Source organism: Mandrillus leucophaeus, unplaced genomic scaffold (assembly GCF_000951045.1).
Source record: "Mandrillus leucophaeus isolate KB7577 unplaced genomic scaffold, Mleu.le_1.0 Scaffold397, whole genome shotgun sequence".
Classification (NCBI taxonomy): Eukaryota; Metazoa; Chordata; class Mammalia; order Primates; family Cercopithecidae; genus Mandrillus; species Mandrillus leucophaeus.
This window is the reverse complement of record NW_012104220.1, coordinates 205,649-225,491: the sequence shown is the minus strand read 5'-3', so window position 1 is coordinate 225,491 and position 19,843 is coordinate 205,649. Positions and strand designations below refer to the sequence as shown.

General features: G+C 34.0%; 1 protein-coding gene across 7 annotated transcripts in view; it reads left to right on the top strand.

Moving 5' to 3' along the window:
* Positions 1-16,983, top strand: part of PTBP2 (polypyrimidine tract binding protein 2) — a 93,460-nt gene extending 76,477 nt beyond the window's left edge. For 3 of the 7 annotated variants that reach the window (XM_011991480.1, XM_011991478.1, XM_011991475.1), the window contains 6 exons: positions 5,909-6,048; positions 7,533-7,566; positions 7,984-8,076; positions 14,650-14,866; positions 14,970-15,047; positions 15,218-16,983. In XM_011991480.1, coding sequence (XP_011846870.1) covers positions 5,909-6,048; positions 7,533-7,566; positions 7,984-8,076; positions 14,650-14,866; positions 14,970-15,047; positions 15,218-15,350 — 695 coding nt within the window. In that variant the 3' untranslated portion in view covers positions 15,351-16,983. Of the gene's footprint in view, positions 1-5,893; positions 6,049-7,532; positions 7,567-7,983; positions 8,077-14,649; positions 14,867-14,969; positions 15,048-15,217 lie in introns of all 7 variants that reach the window. The other 4 variants (XM_011991476.1, XM_011991474.1, XM_011991479.1 and 1 more) reach the window with 3 other exon arrangements.
* The last annotated feature ends 2,860 nt before the right edge of the window (positions 16,984-19,843 follow it).

The following is a 19,843-nucleotide window of genomic DNA, read 5'->3' as shown; positions in this document are numbered from 1 at the left end:
CTTGAACCCAGGAGGTGGAGGTTGCAGTGAGCTGAGATCATGCCATTGCACTCCAGCCTGGGCGACAGAGTGAAACTCCATCTCAAAAAAAAAAAAAAAAAAAAAGAGGGGGCTTTAGAGTCCTACCACGAATGCTCTTCTGTTCAGTAGTACACAAGACTAATTACTACCAGATGTTGTGAACAGGGAAAAGAAGTAAGACCAAAAAAAATCATAAATTACTTTGGATGGAACTTTTAGAATGGAAGATGGAGGGATAAATTTGACATTTTTCAGAATCATAAACTCTCACAAGTAAGGGGAACCTAAGGAAACAAGATGATTAGATGTAATAGGAGATACTGGAACAAAAAAAAGGGGACATTAGATGCAAATTGAAGAAATCTGACAAAGAATGGACTTTTGTTAATTTATCAATATTGGTTGATTAATTGCAACAACTAATAAATTGCAATACCATACTAATGTATGGTGCTAATAATGGGGGATCTGGGGTTTCCAGGTTATATAAGAACATTGTAATGTCTTAAATTTGTTTGTAAATCTAAACCTTTTAAAATAGCTAAAAATTATAGATACAATTTCTAAATGATTTAATTAACAAAACCAGTTTAATTCTTCAGTTGAAATGAGCAAGGTTAGGGATACCTGTGTGTTTCAGTGTAATATCTGAAAGGAAGAGAACAGATACATAATTTGTATCACTTCTGTCTGGACTTAGGGTCTCTTGTCATATACATGGCTGGGCATCCATCAGCTTCTGTGGAGGAAAGGTTAGTAATTATAGTGTCAGAACTAACATGAGAATTTTAGGAGATTGCTGAGTCACTCACAGTGTCTGGGTGACCCATCTGATGAGGGCCATTTCACATGAAGAAGATTCTTGCAGCACCTTCTTTTCTTCAGCACATGATCGTTTAGGAAGCTCTTTTACATTATTTTATCTTTATAACAATCCTCAGAGTAGATCGAGTATTTTTATCCCTCCTTATCAATATGTGAAAACAGTTTTTTCCTGCATATCTGCTGCCTTAGCTAAAGATGCAAATCATTAAAGTTAAAATTATAATTTCTGTAGCTAAAAGTAATCTGTTAGAGCCAGTGTATACAATATGTTTAATATGCTTTCTATAACTTTCTCAAAGGGCCCATGGTGAGTTTATTGTCCTCTCATTTAGCTGGGAGTTCAGAACAGAATTATTTTCTAGAATGTATTATGATATAAATAGTGTATCATGAAATATTTTGTAGGTTTGTATATTTTTATTGCAGCAGACAGCATTGAGATTAAACCTAAAAATACCTGATTGACAAAGTAATTTTTCAGACAAAAGTATATTGAGGGAAATTGGAGAATCTTCAGAGGCTTTAAAAGTCCAGGAAAATCTTAGACTACTCCAGTGATTTAGAACTGTGTAAAGGTAGCCTAAGTCGTTTTTCTAAGTTATCAGCCGAGGGGAGGAAATAATGAAAGAGAAATACATACTAGTGGGATTAAGGACAGGTGGTGGCTCCTCTTACCTATTAAAGCATTCTTACACCATACCATGAACTGTGTAAAAGGAAGGATCATTGGACATAATAGATCACCTGACAAGGTGCCCCAGAATGGTGGAAGTAAATCGACAAGTGAGGAGACTGAATTAGCATTCAGACAGTGGGGACCTCACACCTTGCATTCCCTTTTTGGTAAGATTTTTATTACCTCCTTAGTTGGAAAGAGGTAAATTCATCTATTTTGAGCCCAAATTTTTCTGACTAGAAGATTGGTAGTCTTATTTTTACTAAAGTGCAAGATTAGTAAAATATAGCATTCTCTGACTTTTTTTTTTTTTTTTTAATGTTTCAGATCTGTCACACTAAAAAGGGCTTTAGGCCGGGTGTTGTGGCTCACCCCTGTAATCCCAGCACTTTGAGAGGTCAAGGTGGGAGGATTGCTTGAGGCCAGCAGTTTGAGACCAGCCTGAGCAACATAGTGAGATCTCAGTCTCTACTAAAAATAAAAAAAATTAGCCAGGCCTGGTGGCATGTGCCTGTAGTCCCAGCTACTTAGGAGGCTGAGGTGGGAGGATTGCCTGAGCCCAGAAGATAGAGACTGCAGTGAGCCATGATCATGCCACTGTACTCTAGCTTGGGTGACAGAGTGAACCTTGTCTCAAAAAATAAAGGGTGGGGAAGCTTTAGCCTAGACTTTTAATTCTCAATTACCATTATAAATTTATTTTAATTATTAACTAATTATTTTAATTCTCAATTAGTGGTTTTCCATGATAAGGCTTGATGTTCTAAACAATATCATACCACCAAGTTACCTCTGCTGGAAAACCCAGATTTCAAGGAAAAAAATGTATTTTGAAAACAATTATGTCTTAAATATTTAAAATTCTTTTTGACTGGTTTTCACCATATTTAAATGTTTTTGGTAAGTAATTTTCATTAGATTATTTAAATGTATAGTGGCACGGTAGGGTTGTATCTCAGATATGAAGCGATTTTTCATAAAAATAAAGTGTTAACCTTAGGTCAGTATGTTTAGATCAATACTGAATTTAAATAGATTGATAATTTTTTAAATATACTTTATGAATTTGTAATTTTTCCTGAGATTTCAAGAGGGAAAAATGAGTAGGAGATGACTGAGAGCTGTAAAGTTTGGGAGTGTCAATTAACTCAGCATTCTTTTAAAAAATATATGTCATATATTACAGCATTTTCTTTTATTTGAAGTGAGTAAATGTTATCTTTTAAGTTCCTTAGTAATTTTTGAGCACTCCATATATACAAAGCATGTGAATATTTGGTAGCGTTTTACAAATGTCCAGAGATTTGTGAGAGTTCCTGAGATCCTTATAGGGGGCCTACAAAGTTTAGTGTTACTTTTCATGGTAATACTAAAATATAGTTTGCCTTTTTTTACTTTTTCTCTTAATAGCGTACAGTGGCATCACTCTGAAGGCTAATAGTATGTATGTTTGTGTGCTTTAAAAAGTTAGTGGTTTTGTCCGGGCACATTCGCTCAGTTCTGTAATCCCAGTACTTTGGGAGGCTGAGGCGGGCAGATCACCTGAGGTCAGGAGTTCGAGACCAGCCTGGCCAAAATGGTGAAACCCCATCTCTTCTAAAAATACAAAAATTAGCCGGGCGTGGTGGCAGGTGCCTGTAGTCTCAGCTCCTCGAGAGGCTGAGGCAGGAGAATCGCTTGAAGCCAGAAGGTGGAGATTGCAGTGAGCCAAAATCTTGCCATTACACTCCAGCCTGGGGGACAAGAGCAAGACTTCGTCTCAAAAAAAAAAAAAAAAAAAAAAAAAAAGTTCTTGGTTTTAATTTCTGAAATGATAACCATTAATAGAACCCAAATTAACAAAAACTCCTTGTGATCCTCTATAGTTTTTAAGACTATAAAGGGGGCCTGAGACCAAAAATTTGAGAACGTTTTCACTTTGGGATACAAAGTTTAAGACAATTGTAGTTAAATAAGTAGGAGATACAGAGTATTTTAATAAATAGTAGATGGTTATAAAAGTCAAGAGATGTACAGAGAAAATGCTAGTGATGAGCAGATTTTTTTGGTAACTAATTTTAATTCCACAGTGAAGATTTTTTGGTTTAGTGGGCCCTTAGAATTGCTTCTTCCTGTTAGGATTAAAAGTGAAACCAGAAATTAAAATGATTTAATTTTTTTATTGTGGCAAAGATCTAGTCCAAATATCCTTGATGGACTTTTAAAAAAAGCAGGCTTTGTATTGTTAAAAAGGGAATTTGAGGCTTGGTACTGAACAACTTCTGCATGCCATATTGAAGTTGGTGGTTTTGTGTTTGTTTGCCATCGGTCGGATCTCATAAAGACTATGGAATTTAATAGAATTTTAAAGTTACCATTTTTCCTAAAAGGTAGCTAACTAAAGGCAGGAAAATAGGAGAATGATGCAACAATATAATGACTACATCTGGAGTTTCTGCTACTAATAAATAATTGTATTGTCAACTTTAGTCAAATATTCTGTGCATTCAGTCAGAGCTATCTGAAAATACTGATGAATAGTATTACAGTGTGGGGAGGTCACTTCTCAAGACTGCAAGAAAAAAAAAATTGTTGTGTGTAGGAATGCATGCCTGGGAATTAGGAATGTATGCTTGACAACAAATGAACATATCTGTTGAATGTTAAATGAGAACAACTTACGGGGTGGATAGTGAGAGGTATAGTATTTAACATGGAGAAGTTAGTAATATAGTAGAATATTTGATTGAAAAGATCCACATTGGTGTATTCAAAGACACACTGAAGACTATTATGCATTAGTAAGTATTAAACATGAGAATTTTTTATTTTAAAATTAGATTCTAATTTCTGAGATTTACTTTAAGAATAAAAGGGGATGAAACAAGATTGGCCATGAGTTGATCATTGTTAAAGCTGGGTGATGGCTACATAGAGGTGCATTATTATAGTCTCTTTACTTTTGTATATGTTGGAAATTCTTCCAAAACAAAATGTAAAGCCATAAAAAAGGTAGCAAAGTAAGAAAAAAGGAGAGCCAACAAAAAATGGTGTAGACAAAAAGCTGTGAAAAGAAACTCATCAAGAGCAAGAGTATTAAATGAGAAACATATGCCACTGACAGAGTTCTCAGAAGAGATAAAGGCTGAATTAAAAAGAGATGGAGGGGAAAGTTTCATAAATCAAAAATTTAGGTTAAGGATTGTGAATATTAAAGAGCACTTCAGACTGCCAATGAAAGGTCACAGTAGTGTCTATAAAGTAAAAAGATCAAAAACTTTACTTTTAAAAGAGTAAGATCTCTAAAACCAAAGGTAACAGCAGATTCTTATGAAATGCACCAGAAAGCTGGAAAGAAAGAAGAAATAAAATGTGAACTTATGGAACAAGAGTGGTAAAGGCCCGTTCTACCCAGGTATGTTATGAAATCAAATTCATTTAGTTTGGGTGTTTGTTCCTCTATGTTGGGAAGGTAAAAAAGAACATACAATTCGTTTGTTTAGTGAACCAATATTTATGAGAAATAAGCTAGTGTGTAAGAATTTAAGGGATGAACGTATTCCAAGCTGATTGGTAATTGAAAAGTAGATGAAGGGTGCTAACACAAAAGGGAATTCTGTCTAGAATAAATGACTGAAGAGATGGTGACTTAAAGGTAGTAGGACAGCAGTAAGACTGGAAACTAGAACAATAAAATAAGGAAATGATAACATAGATTGGGAAAGGATAGGAAAATACTGAAACCAAATCTGTGTTATAGTGATGGTTTCTTGTTCTTTGAACTGGAAGAGTGTTGTTTTGAAGAAACCTGTATTATAATTACTTGAGTGTATAATTAAGAAGGCAAGCACATTTTGCTAAGATTTTCTTTATTTGCATGAATTAAATAGTGATGTTCAGAGTGATTTGTCTCTAGGAGCTGAAAGACTACTATCTTTGTTTCTTAAGCTGTAATTATTTGTCTGATTTCAAGTGTGAGTTTATGAAGAAGATAGCACTTGCAGAAAATAGTGAATTACCATTATGTATGTCGAAAGTGATACTTTTTTACATTTGGCTTATTACTGTAAATCATGGAAGTGAATTTTCCAAGCCTGTGACTTGGAATTATATTCTTCATGCTTTGTTTGCTTTTCCAGAGGAAATAGAGTATTATATATTTGATATTTTAACATAATACAGGTATGTACTTTAGTTCAATTAATGGTTTTGTTGAAATCGATTATTTTTCTCTACTACACATCAGCAAACAATTTTTCTAAACACTATAAAAATTAACTTTCAGGAACCATTTGGAATGGTCAGCCGTAAGCCATGCAGCCATCGTGCTTAAATTGGTTTTTGTAAACGACTTGTGTGTGTTTCGTAAAATATGCTTTATTTTAAAATTAGGGCTTCCTGTTGCAGCTGTTCCAGGAGCTCTGAGTCCTTTGGCTATTCCAAATGCTGCTGCAGCAGCTGCTGCAGCTGCTGCTGGCCGAGTGGGTATGCCTGGAGTCTCAGCTGGTGGCAATACAGTCCTGTTGGTTAGCAATTTAAATGAAGAGGTTAGTAAAATAATCTCTAATGTTTATTCTTTAACTCCATTTCATTCGTGAAAGTTTTTCATGTTTATTTCATTTTGCACTTGCCTTTCTTTTTATGTACATTCATTAGTCAAAGTATTTTCTGTATGTTTCTACTTCTGAATAAAATCTATGTATTGTTTAGGTAATACTTTATTTCCTTAAACAGTCATGTCTCTTTATATCTATATTTGTATATTTTTTAACCTAACCTATTTTTCCTAAGAAAAATATGGTGAAGTACTGTAGTTTGGCTTATCATTTTGTTGTTCTCAAAGGCAAATGTGATCTAATTTGCAAATTTAACTGTAAAACAATTTTGCTCTTTGCCTTTTCTAATTATTTGCTTGTTCATTTCATGCTTATATGTCATTGCATTTTTTTTAAATCTTATTTTATGTGAACTACTCTAATACATTTTTCTTTGAAGGTTCTTCCAAAGATCTTGACGAGGCACTCTTCCAGTCTTTCTTAGTAATTTTTTCTTTGCAGTTATTAGTCATTGTCTTCTAAAAATATTTTTTAACTTTATTCCCCCACCCCTTCCTTCCTGACCCCCGACCCACCCCACCCACCTCACCCAGTTAAATAAAATTTATTGCTAAGTTATTTTCTTTAGTTGTACATTTTATGTCTGGTATATTTTATTTTGAATGCTATGAAAGCTGGTATGAAATGTGGGAAGCTCAGTGTATCAGTTTATGATGTCTAATTTGAATTTGTTTCATTTTTAATTGGCCTCTGTTAATATGAACATTAGCTTATTTTATCCATTTAATACTATTATCATTCACAGTTCTGCATGCTAAAATGTTTGAACCAGAGTGCCTTTGTTTTTGTTTTAAGACTTTTGCCTGCATTTCATAACCAGCCATGCTTATGCAGTTAAAGTTCAAAGTTAAAAATTCCTATGCATGCTTTCCTTCCCTATGTTGAGATGAAATGCTGTAATTTACTCTTTGATATAGATGTACTTTACCCATATTTGTCTTGGATGACTACATTTTACTCAGTTTTTCTTGTACAGTACATAAACCAACCATTTTCTGACCAAATTCCTGCATTTCCTATGTACTGACCTATATTTTATTTTGTTTTTGTTCCCCAATTCCTTATTTTTTTCTTCTGCATTGCTGTTTCCCTTCCCCATTTCATCCTTTTCCCTGTGTGTTCACCTTCCCTTTCCTTGTCTTTTCCCAAATGCCCATTCCCTTCCCTGTCTTATCCTTTATTTTCCTTGTCCTTGTCTTCATTCCCTGTCTCCATTCCCTATGTTCATGCTTCTGTGCTTGAACAAATGTTCCTCGGACCAACTTGCCCCAATTAACCGCCTTGAACCATGATCCATGACCACCTCACCATTCTGCGGGAACCACCCTTCGTTATGGATGATCTGTTCATCTCCGCTCTTCCTCGACTCTTCTCTCTTCTTGTCTTACGCTGCTTGCTCTTCTCTCCTTCTAAAGATGGTTACGCCCCAAAGTCTGTTTACCCTCTTCGGTATGTTATTGTTAGCACTATACTTTTATTATTGATTTGATTTTTGTTTCACCTTAATTCTTATTTGTAGCTAGCACTTTGGCTTAAAGTTGAATAGTAAATCTTTTGCTATTTTTCTTTGCTATTTAAAACTCTCCATAGACACAAAATTTGTTTTAATGCATGCTAATTTATTTTGCATGGTCTTTAATTTAATATCATTCACATAGCTTTGAGGGTTTATCAAAAATTATTCTTTTCAAAATTCACTGTTCAAAATCTTGATCTTCTTTATTCATTTGTGAGAATGATGAGATTGAATGAGTGATCATGTTGATGTCTGAATGTTTCATTGATATGTCAGAAAGATAATCTTTAGGTGACTTTCACATAAAATTAATTCCATTTTTGGATTACCTCTCTGTGGCTCCAAAAAAGGTGTTTATGGAGATGTGCAGCGTGTGAAGATTTTGTACAATAAGAAAGACAGCGCTCTAATACAGATGGCTGATGGAAACCAGTCACAACTTGGTAAGATTAAACTATGTTTCATCTGTACGTCTTCACTTCTGCTTTCAAATGCATAATGTGAATCTGTGAATAAAAATAAACTCCTTTACATCAGTAAGAAATTATTTATTTTAATGGCCAGGGCTCAAAATGTCATTTTAATGTGAATAGTTGTATGTGGTGAACATATTTGTATTTTTCAGCTATCCTCCTACTGTTTTTCAAATGCACTCATAATAGGAAAAGATTTTAGCTTCAAAATTGTAATAATAGTTTCACATGAGAATTATTTATTTTGAAGATTCATAGTGATTTTTTTTCTAGCTACTCCTTGTTAATAGAAGCTAACTGTTCATATACCCATAGAATCCTTCTTAATGCCGTGTTATTTTAATTCTTGTAAAGTCTTGCGATACCAGGTTTACAAAATGAAAAGCTTGTGCTAAAAACACTGTTGTTAATCACTTTGGGAATCTTAAAAGGTAGTTTAGTCAAGTTACACTTTATATCATTACTTAAATAAGTAATTGATTATTTTAATTAAACTTATGTCATTTGACTTCATACATAGTCGAATACATAAATCTAGAACACACCTGCACATTCACACCAGTGATTGACTGTAAATGCCAGGATGTTCTTACAGCTCTGTTCGTTGAGATTCAGGGATAATGGTGCCTCAGACTGATTGTATTCACATTGTTAATTTGTAAATTTGCCATTTTTGATGTTAGGACGAGTGTATTTTTGCTTTTATATCCCTGTGAGACTCAGATGAACAACTTGTTACGCTAGACCAATTTTGGCCTTTGGCATCACGTAGAAAATTTTGAATTTCAAACACATAATAGGTTTGAATTTTAGTGTTTCTTGGCAATACTCTTAGCAACTCAGATGAGGTATAAAACTATCCATCTGGCTCTCCATTTTTAAAATGGTGGTATGTGTCTTACAGAGGTATGAAAGTGCTGATTACGTCATGATCCTTAGTATATATTTTCCTCTGTGTGCACTTCTGTACTCTGGTTGGAATAGTAATTGCTGTTGCTTTCATACATGTTGTAAGTAGCACTTGGCAGTACTTCATAATCAGAGTGTTCTCAAATATGTCATTTTTTTCCCCTAATTGTTTGAGGTATGGGTGGCATTATGTGTCATTTAAATAAAGGATGCAGAGTCTTTATGGTTGATAATTACCTGTGGTAGAGTTACCTCAGATCGTCTAGATAGTTTTTGTTTTATGTAAAGACTGTTCTAAGTAATACTTTAATTTTTTGCCATACTTGTAGTCTGCTTGGGCTGCCATAACCAAAATACCACGGACTGAGTAGATGAAACAACGAAAATTTATTTCCTCAAAGTTTTCAGAAATAAAACTTTGGGGTCTAGAAGTCCCAGATGAAACTGCTAGCAGATTGTTTCTGGTGAAGTCTCTCTTGACTTGCAGCCAACCATCTTCCCCATGTGTCCTCATGTGGCCTTTCCACTGTGCAGGCGCGTTAAGAGTCTCTTCCCCTTATAAGGATACTAGTCCTGTTGAATCAGGGCTCTACTCTTAATGACCACATTTACCTGAATTACTTCCTTAAAGGCCCTGTTTTTAAGTACAGTTACATTGGGGGTTAGGACTTCAACATACAAATTTTGGGAGGACACAGTTGAGTTAATAGTACTTAAATTTGTAAATCATTTATTGTCATTAAAGTTTTGACTTGCTAGGAAGGCTTATAATTTTTGGACTGTATGTAGTGGTAAATAATTCATTTCTCATTGCTGCTAGGTAGATTTTTGCTTTCGTGAACTATGTGACCATAAAAATACGTACTGACACCATCACTTCCTTTAAAACACACCCACACACACACACCCCCACACCCACACAAAACTCTGTGGTGTACTATTGAGAACAAATCAATGAGGCCAAAACATTTTTTTGTTTCTGAACTCTATTCTTATTCTTTTTGGTTTTCAAGGGAACTCTATTTGTGAGTATTCATTGCTTTGTATTATAGGCAGATGTCTTTATGCTTAAGAGGTAACATGGGAAAAATAAGTGGCAAGGAAAATTAAGAGAGATGCTCAGAAATGTTTAAATGTGAATGGAACTGTAAATCTTACAGGCCATGTTAAATTGTTTCAGACCAGAGTTCTAAAATTTGTAAACATTAAGGTGTTTTCAAATATTAATACTCTTAGAATTTTTCTTAGAGTATTATTGGGTAATATTTCTTAGAGTATTACTGTATAATTTGTAAATTCTCATCTTTAAAAGTAGTATATTGATCTCCAAGATTAAAATAAATTCTAACAAAATGCCAACTAGTAGTTTATTCATAGTAAAATAATTTAGTTTCTCTAGTTCATGTTTTCAAGAACTATTTTTTTAAATGCCTGCTTTTAATATATAGCTACCATCTCAAAAGTAAACTTAGTTCTTATTTATAATAAGCCTTTACTTTACAAAATTATATCAAAATGTTCTATAAAGTGAGTGGAAATCATTCTGCTGTTATGATATTTGAACAGTTGTTGTGTGTATTGGTTTTCACTTCCACTGTTATGAGTAATGAGTAATTGCCACACTTTGGGGGCATTGCTGTTTTCATAAAAGAGAGATCTTACCCTCCAAAACAAAACAAGGGAAGGAGAGGGAGACAGCAAATTTATATGGAGAAAAATAGGGAAAAATTAAAAATTATGGTAGAATCAAATTCTGATGCATCAGTAATAGTGAAAAATGTAAAGGAATAAATTTGTCAACTAAAAAGATTGTCAAACTTAGTATTTAAAAAGCTACCTGTATACTTTTTACAAGAGACATGTAAAGCAGAAGGATGGAAAGATTGAAAGGAAAAGGATGTGAAGAGATACTAATATACTGGGCAGATAGTAAGCAAAACAAAACTTAAATACCTTTATTAACTTAAGACCGAGAATTGATAAAGGATTTAGTTCACTGGGAAGATAAAACAGTTTGTGTATATGTGTGCCTAGTGAAATAGCTTCAAAATACATAGTAAGTGGATAGAACTACAAGTCGACTTGAGCAAATCTATTATAGTGGTGGATTTCAGTTCACCTTTCTGAATTACATGTCAGACTGACCCAAAAAAGACAAAATCAACAAAGATACAAATGATACAATTACCTTAACAGAATTATGTGTCTAAAAGTTACACATCCAGTACAGTTTTTAAATACATATGGAACATTTTTGAAAAATCAGCCACATATTAAACCATAAAGCAAGCTTCATCTAATTTCAAAGAGTATCATACAGACCTCATTCTCTGACTATTGCACAATTAAGTTAGAATTAATAACAAAAAAATGCATTTAAAATCTGTGTCCAGAGATGTAAAAATAAGTCTCAGTATTGCATGAGTCAAAAGTTTGTTTTTTTGTTTTGTATTGTTTTGTTTTTTGAGACAGGTCTTGCTCTGTCCCCCAGGCTGGAGTGCAGTGGTATTGTGGCTCACTGCAGCCTCGACCTCCCAGGCTCAAGCAATCCTTGCACTTAAGCCTCCCAAGTAGCTAGGACTACAAGCATGCATCACTTGCCCGGCTAATTTTTTATTATTATTATTTTTTGTAGAGATGAATTCTCACTATGTTGCCCAGACGGAAGTTATTTTAATGGGAATATAAAAATACTTAAAATTAAGCGATAAAGTACTATATACATATAAATTAGATATATGCGGTACAGTGAAAGAGATGTCTTGACGGGAAGTTTTAACTTTAAGAATAACAGTGTTACCCCCAGGAAAGGAGATATTAAAGATAAGACTAGAAATCAGTGGTATAAAAGACAGTTGAGAGAAAAAAACATGCCACAAGTTGGGTTCTTTGAAAAGACTAAAGAAATGGACAAACATCTAAAGATTGATTAAAACATGAGAGTGGTAACACAAAAAAAATATTTTTTTAATTATAAAGGGGAGAACCATTGAAAAAGCTCCAGTTTCCACATCATATAAATGCCACCTATATCTGTAAATTTCTTGAGGTCTTTTAAATTTTTTATTATTCATTAATATCTTCTTCATAGATGGATTAAGGGAAAGGTAAAAAAATTACATTCAACCAAAAATGCCATTTCAATTGTGAAACACTGACTTTTTCCTCCTTTATTATTGCCTTGTCCATTTATGCCGTATTTCTTGGAATAGGAGACTTCAAAGTGTAAGATTTACATTGTTTAAAATTTTATTTATTTAAAATTAGTAATTCAGATAGTTTCCTTCTGCTCTGTTTACTCATTGTGTACTTTCAGTTTTTGACAAAGCTTTTGTTTTCTTTTTTACTTAAAAACTTTGGTACTCTAATTATCCTCCCCCTTCCCCTTTAGATCACTTCAGATTCTATTGTCAGCAATCAGCTGGCTAGAACTCTCATTACCTGGCTACCTTCTGAGGTAGCTGTTTGGTTATTTTGCTTTATTCTAATCCCATTCCTCTATCACTCATCTGTTCTGTATAGAGTTACTATGCCTGGGACTTTTTATTTTCTTATTCCGTCCCTCCATTATCTCAAAGCTCAGCTGTTTGTGCTGTCTTTTTATTTAGACAGCTTTTTTTCTGACAACCTTAAGTCTACTTATTTATATCACTTTATTTCTCAAACCCATACTTAATAACACATTTTGTCTGAGGTAGTAGCACTTTATCTAAACAAAAGTCTATTCACTTAAAACAGTTACAGAACTTTAAAATTTTATAATTCAGTGGGTTTTATTGTAAAAGGATTTTATGTACTGTCACTGTAGATAATTGGTTTTACAGGTATAAGTGTAAATTTGCAAGTATATGAAATTAAGTATGTGAAATGCAGTGCGAGAAACAAGTGAGAACATTCAGGCTTGTGAGAAGATTGTTTTGTTTTGTTTTTTTCTGTTAGCCTTGGCGGAAAATCTGAGAAAACTTAAAATATATAACACTGGAGTGACAATCAGGAAGAGTGGGCCCCCCCCCTTTTTTTTTAAACAAATTAGAGAAGTTCAGTGGCTGGTGGTTATCACAATAAGAAAAATTTAAGCAAGTTATAGGTAAAATAATTTACTTTTCTGAATGGTACCTCATATTTTGACAGCATTATCCTTTTCAGGTCTGTTTTATGTTTAATTGGTTTATTTATACATGTGAGTATGATGAGATTCGTGGATTTAACCAGTTCTTTGTATCTTCTGTGTCAAAATGTATACTGTAGTATACTGTTTATATTAGAAACTCTTTGAAAGTGGATGTTCTCAGTTTCCTGATCTTCCACATTGTCTTTATCTCTCTGCTTTTTTATTTGTTTTTGTTTTGAGACGGAGTCTTGCTCTGTCACCCAGGCTGGAGTGCAGTGGCACCATCTCAGCTCACTGTAACCTCCACCTCCTGAATTCAAGTGATTCTTCTGCCTTAGCCTCCTGAGTAGCTGGGACTACAGGCACGAGCCACCATGCCTGGCTAATTTTTGTATTTTTAGTAGAGACGGGGTGTCACCATATTGGCCAGGCTGGTCTTGAGCTCCTAGACCTTGTGATCCGCCCACCTGGGCCTCCCAAAGTGCTGGGATTACAGGCGTGAGCCAACACGCCTGGCATCTACTGTTATACTTTAATGTTTTCATCTAGTTGATTATAGTCATTTAGACCTTCAGTTTAACCAAAGGGCATGACGTACTAGAAATGGTCTTTTTTAGTTATTTTGACTGGTGAATAAAACATGTAACTGTTTCTAGCATCAGACCAGTTCATTTAGTTTAAAAATGATCCAGCAGCTATGTCAAGAAATAGTCATGTAATGTTCTTTGTTCACACACTGCACTATGTTCTGGGGTAGAGGCAAAGGTTTGAATTTTGGAATATTTGCATTATACCAATTGGGCTTCCCAAATCTGAAATGCTCCAGTGATCATTTCCCTTGAGCAACTTGTTGGCATTCAGTTTTGGATTTTGGAACATTTCAGATTTCAGATTTCTGCATTAAGGATACTCAACCTGTACAGACTGGGAAAGGTATAAGCCATATTAAAGAAGGAGTTTCAACTTTGTCCTTAAGAGTTTTAAGCATGTGTTGACATGATCAGATTTGTAATTTACGAAGGTCATCAAGCTGCTGTATAGAAAATGGATTGGAAAAAAAAAAAAATCCAACAGGAAGACAAACGATGAGACTGAGGTATCCAGATAAAAAATAATGGCAGTGAAAAGTAGAGAAATAGAACATGAATTTGAGAGATAATTAGGAGGAAGGCTATCACAGTATTTAGCAATTAGGATGTGTAACAGAAGGGAGAAAAAGAGCTAGGGATGATTATTAAGTTTCTTGTGTAGCTCACTATATGATTTGTCAGCAGGATTGTTGAGGAAGATAGATATTCATAATCTGGATTTTCATTCTATGAAAGTAGCTGGCTTTTTTGCCAGAATGCCATGTCTAGTACAAATGAAAATGTACTTAAGTCTTGTCACCAATGGCTATGGTAAATTGGTGATTTATTTTAAAATCATAAAAAAATTCAAATTTTTAAGCTGTTACTTTAAAAGGATTATTTTTGTTTTGAGCTTTGATATTGTTTGTTAATAGACATGCTTTCTTTTTATAGCCATGAATCATCTTAATGGACAGAAAATGTATGGAAAAATTATTCGTGTTACTCTGTCGAAACATCAGACTGTACAACTACCTCGAGAGGGACTTGATGATCAAGGGCTAACAAAAGATTTTGGGAATTCCCCATTGCATCGTTTTAAGAAACCTGGATCCAAAAATTTTCAAAACATTTTTCCTCCTTCTGCCACTCTCCACCTATCTAATATCCCGTAAGTATATAAGCTAGAGTGTATTAAGGAGATACATTCTATTTTGATAAAATGTGAAATTTATTATTAATCTTCACTTTTTCTTCCCATTCAATTTTCCTAGTCCATCAGTAGCAGAAGAGGATCTACGAACACTGTTCGCTAACACTGGGGGCACTGTGAAAGCATTTAAGTTTTTTCAGTAAGCAAGCTTCCTTATCTTTAAATTAGTGACCTGATAAAAGTTTTCTTTAAGTAGTTTTTATTCTTGTTGTTTATAGAAATTTTTGATTCTGGAATGGCCAAAATTCAAGTATTTAATAAGCCATTTCTTATTTGTATGAAGTATCTGATTTTATAATTTTGTTTCAGAAGAGATCACAAAATGGCTCTTCTTCAGATGGCAACAGTGGAAGAAGCTATTCAGGCCTTGATTGATCTTCATAATTATAACCTTGGAGAAAATCATCATCTGAGAGTGTCTTTTTCCAAGTCAACAATTTAAAAAGGGGAAGATGAAGATTGGGGGTGAATCACATTGTTCAGTGTCATCACCTATTGACTGTTCAGAAAAGTGGGGACCAGAGTTTGATTTTTTTTGCTTTTGTTTTTTTGGGGTTTTTTTTTTTTTTCCATGCTGTTATCATTCCTTGGTTATAAAATGAAATGGCATATGTAAAGGCAGAGTTGTTAACTGCTATATTTCATCTGTTCTATAGGGAAGCCATTTTTGTCTGTTTAAAATTTCAGTTTAATTTTGCTTTTTTTTCTTCCTTTCAACTTAGTTGACATACGTGCCTTAAAAAGGAAAACTAGTGTTGCTATTGTGCATTTACTAGAAAAAAGGAATTGGTTGTTTAGGGCACACTGTTATATGGGAATTAAAATATGTTTAGGCAGGGGTGTGTAAAAAGGTTAAGTTTTTGTTTCTCCTGCTTGGAACTTATTTTGAATTACTGGCTTTCACCTTTTTTTGTATTTAATCAAATAAGATACATGATATTGAAAGAATAAAGCAGCATTTTTAGTTTTTACTACCTTAGGCTTTATTGCTTTAAAAACAACATTGGCCTTTTGTATCTTACAATTCTGGTCTAGATTCAGTTATGAATGTAGGCATTAGTTAAAATTAACAAGATGCAGAGTATTAATTTCTTAAGACAACAAAGTGATTTCTGTAAGTTTGAGCCCTATGTGGAAAGCATTGTGGAATCTTAACCTTTTTGTACACACTCTTGTGGGACGTATCATATAAATGTCAGCACTAAGTAATGTCTTGTTTGTGGCTGAATATTTTTCGTAGATGTTTTTGAAGTTGACATGACTTACGTGCATTTAAATATATATTGCCATCCTTAGTTTGTAATTAAGATTTGGAATATGGTTGTGGATTTCTGAGCATGTGCAGACTGGTCTAGCTAGTTCAGGAACTGGTGCATGTATTTTTCAAAGATAAAGAAAGTGTACTGCGAAAATATGCAGGAAGATTAATTTTGTGGCAGTTTTCTAAAACTGACAACCAGGTGGGACCAAAGTTTATGTGCCTTTAGTCTTAATTTACCTTGCATTGTAATATTCAGTTTTAATAAATCTTCAAAATATTTTGTATTTAGGAATAGATCTGACTTTAATAAAAACATGGCTCAGAATCTACAGGTCAAATTAATTTGAACAGTTCTTGTCAATCTGAATTGTTGATTCTGTTTAAATGACCAATACTTTTTGAAATTGATGTACTTAGTTTCAAGATTCATAGATTCTGTTATCTATGTAGACAGAATGGTCATGTATATTTTCTATTAGTTGAGTTTTTACATCTTTAGAAATGTAAAATTCAGTATAGTTTGAAAGCGGCACAATTAAAAATTAATTTTCTAACAAAGTTGGGAGGTTTGATGGTGGTTTAATTTCATTTTGTGTGTACTCTGCTTACCTCTGTAGCATGCTCAATAAACACTTCTGTAGCTCTATATTCACCTTTTCTGTCTTTCTCTGCTGCCTTTTCTCTCTCCTCCTCTTTGTTTTCACTCCACTGTGCTTCTGAATTCATGTTTATTCTCTGCCAGGGTGGGAAAGGAGTAATAATATTACAATTCTATGGCTTTATACCATAAATAAATCTAGATGCTGTGAAAATATACCAGCTGTTTTTTTTTAATTTAAAAGATAGTAACTGCTTTTCAGGAGGACACATATTAAACATTTCCCACCCTGTTATAATCTACTGCTTTAAAGACATAACTTTTACTGTAGCTTGTTAATTCTATCTCTTTTGTTGTTGTTGTTGTTTTTTTTCCAGTAGATTTATGCACTAATAGATCTTTTGGATTTGCCATGCTCTCTTGCTGCAGTTTCATCTTTCATCTTTTGTGTCTGCTAAAGATTTCTTACTAATAATCTTAGACTATCTTGTGAGTTAACTAAAAGAACTTGATGTTACTGGGAAGAAAGAGCAGCATATCGCCTGCTTTTGCTGTGGGTGGGAAGGATGATATACATTCAAATATTTAAAAACTTAGAGTAATTTGCATTTAACAACTAAACATGTTACTACTTTAACTTTTTAAACAGTTACAATTAGGGTGCTATTTATATTCAAAATATTTCGGTCAGTTTTTCTAAACAGATATGTTGGTGTCAGATAACTTTGGAGTTATGCATGATGTTTCTTAGGTTTGCTCTGTTACAAAATATCCCACACTTATGCAAAACTTATACGTAGGATAATAAAAAGTAAATGAAGGAACATAAAATATGTTTTACTATACCTAATATAGTAATTCAGTTACCTCCAAGAAAGAAGAACATAGTAAGTAAAATAATTTTGTTTACACTAGTGTCACTGTTGTCATCTGAAGAACCACCATTAGAGTCAACAGTTTGGGATGATTTGGAAGCTAGGTGATACGTGTTTTTTTTTTTTTTTTTTTTTTTTTTTTTTTGTAGCCACAGAGGAACTCTAGCAACATCAGATATGTCTAAAGTCTAAGAAACCAATCCCAGGGTTAGTGAACAGTAATTGAACAAAGCTGCTCAAGGTGGCGTTTTTCTCAGTAATGAGTGGTGGTGATAATATTTGAAAGTAGCTTCTGCCACCTTTTCAGGTGCTCATTGTGGGTGGCATTGCCTTGGGAAGGAGAAACTTAAGTCCCGAGCTGTGTGTGGGAACTTAGTTTGCGCCATTTGCTAAGCTGGTGAGAGTTCCCAATCTCCCTAGTGGGAGGTAACCAGAAACCAGCTCTTCTTGCCTAAGGACTTACAGCAGATTCTATACTCTCTTAACACTATACCCCAATACAGCCTTCCTTCCAAAGCACCAAGTCAGTAAAGGGGGATTTTGACATTCTGGAATATTTTTAATTCAGTACATGAAATTAACCCAGACCTTGGCATATAGCGAATTACTTATTAAAAGTTAGGTAAAAATAATAACAGCTTTGTTGTATATTAGTACTCTATGCCTCTTAGAGTGAACTAGCTAACAATGAAGTATTCTTAGGACTCAGCTGCTTTGTTAATAGAGGTATTAACTTGAATATTTAAAAATAACTTTAATCAGAAAAATTATTTTTGACATTTAATAAGATGTATTTTGGATTTTTTTTTTTTTTTTTTTTTGACGGAGTCTCGCTCTGTCACCCAGGCTGGAGTGCAGTGGCCAGATCTCAGCTCACTGCAAGCTCCGCCTCCCAGGTTTACGCCATTCTCCTGCCTCAGCCTCCCGAGTAGCTGGGACTACAGGCGCCCACTACCTTGCCCGGCTAGTTTTTTGTATTTTTTAGTGGAGACGGGGTTTCACCGTATTAGCCAGGATGGTCTCAATCTCCTGACCTCATGATCCGCCCGTCTCGGCCTCCCAAAGTGCTGGGATTACAGGCTTGAGCCACCGCGCCCGGCCGGAAATGGGTTTTAAAGCACCTACTTAAGGATGAGATATCTACAGTTTAATGTTAGCATTTGAAAGCAACGAAGAAAATTTTTGCTTAACTAGGAAGTGTAATGAATCATTATATTAGAGATTAAATTAACACTTTGGAAGCATTTTAGCCCGTAGAGTTAAGGTTAGTATAGTGAAATTATGGTGATTAGCTTAATTCATTCATGTACATCTATTTGTATCACCAGATAATTACTAGGTAAAGGACAAATCACTTCAAAGCCTCAGTATTATTTGTAAAATGGAGGCAATAAGTTCTGCTCTGCTCATCTCACAGGATTATTATAGAGGCTCAAATAGGATAAGTGAAGAAATGCTATGCAATTAGTAAACTGTTAGGCCAGAGAGTTCCCAGACTGCCAGATTTGCCCACAGTAAACTTCATTATCCGCAATACATGTTATCCTAATATGTGTTTTTGCTACGAAGAAATACTAATGTTTTAAAATTATTTACTAGCTTCATAAAGTAGAAAGATGTAAAATGCAGTTATAGAGAGCATCCCAAGCCAAACGAAAAGAAACCATGGATTTAGTTTTGTATTTTGTTTGAACTTGATAGCCCAATCATAAAATGCACATATTTAATTATATTTAATTATAGACTGCACTTAAGATTTCATATGTATAAAAAAGTTGCTGTGAAACTTAAAGGTAATTCTAACACTCAGGAATTTCAAGGCTAAGGAAGAAAGACATATTCTCACGAGCAGCTCTGAACTTCAAACAGGATTTTCTGGCTGCCTTAATATATTAAAATGGAGCCTAAATCCAAAAACGTTTTTTTCATCCAGAAGAAAGTACAGAATGCAGTGAAATTGAGTACACTAGAAATTCTGATGGCAAGAATTGAGCAGAAAGTCTTAAATTTAAACCATAATATTCATTGGTTATCTAAAACCTTCGTTTTATTCTTTGTTATTTTGAATAGTTTCCCTTTAAATTTTTTAGTTTCGAATTTTGCAAATAAAAGTGTACATGTTAAAGTTACAGAGTATTAGATTATTCACATTAAGAACTGTTCAAATACGCGGAAAAATAAAACCATAATGAACACCTGTG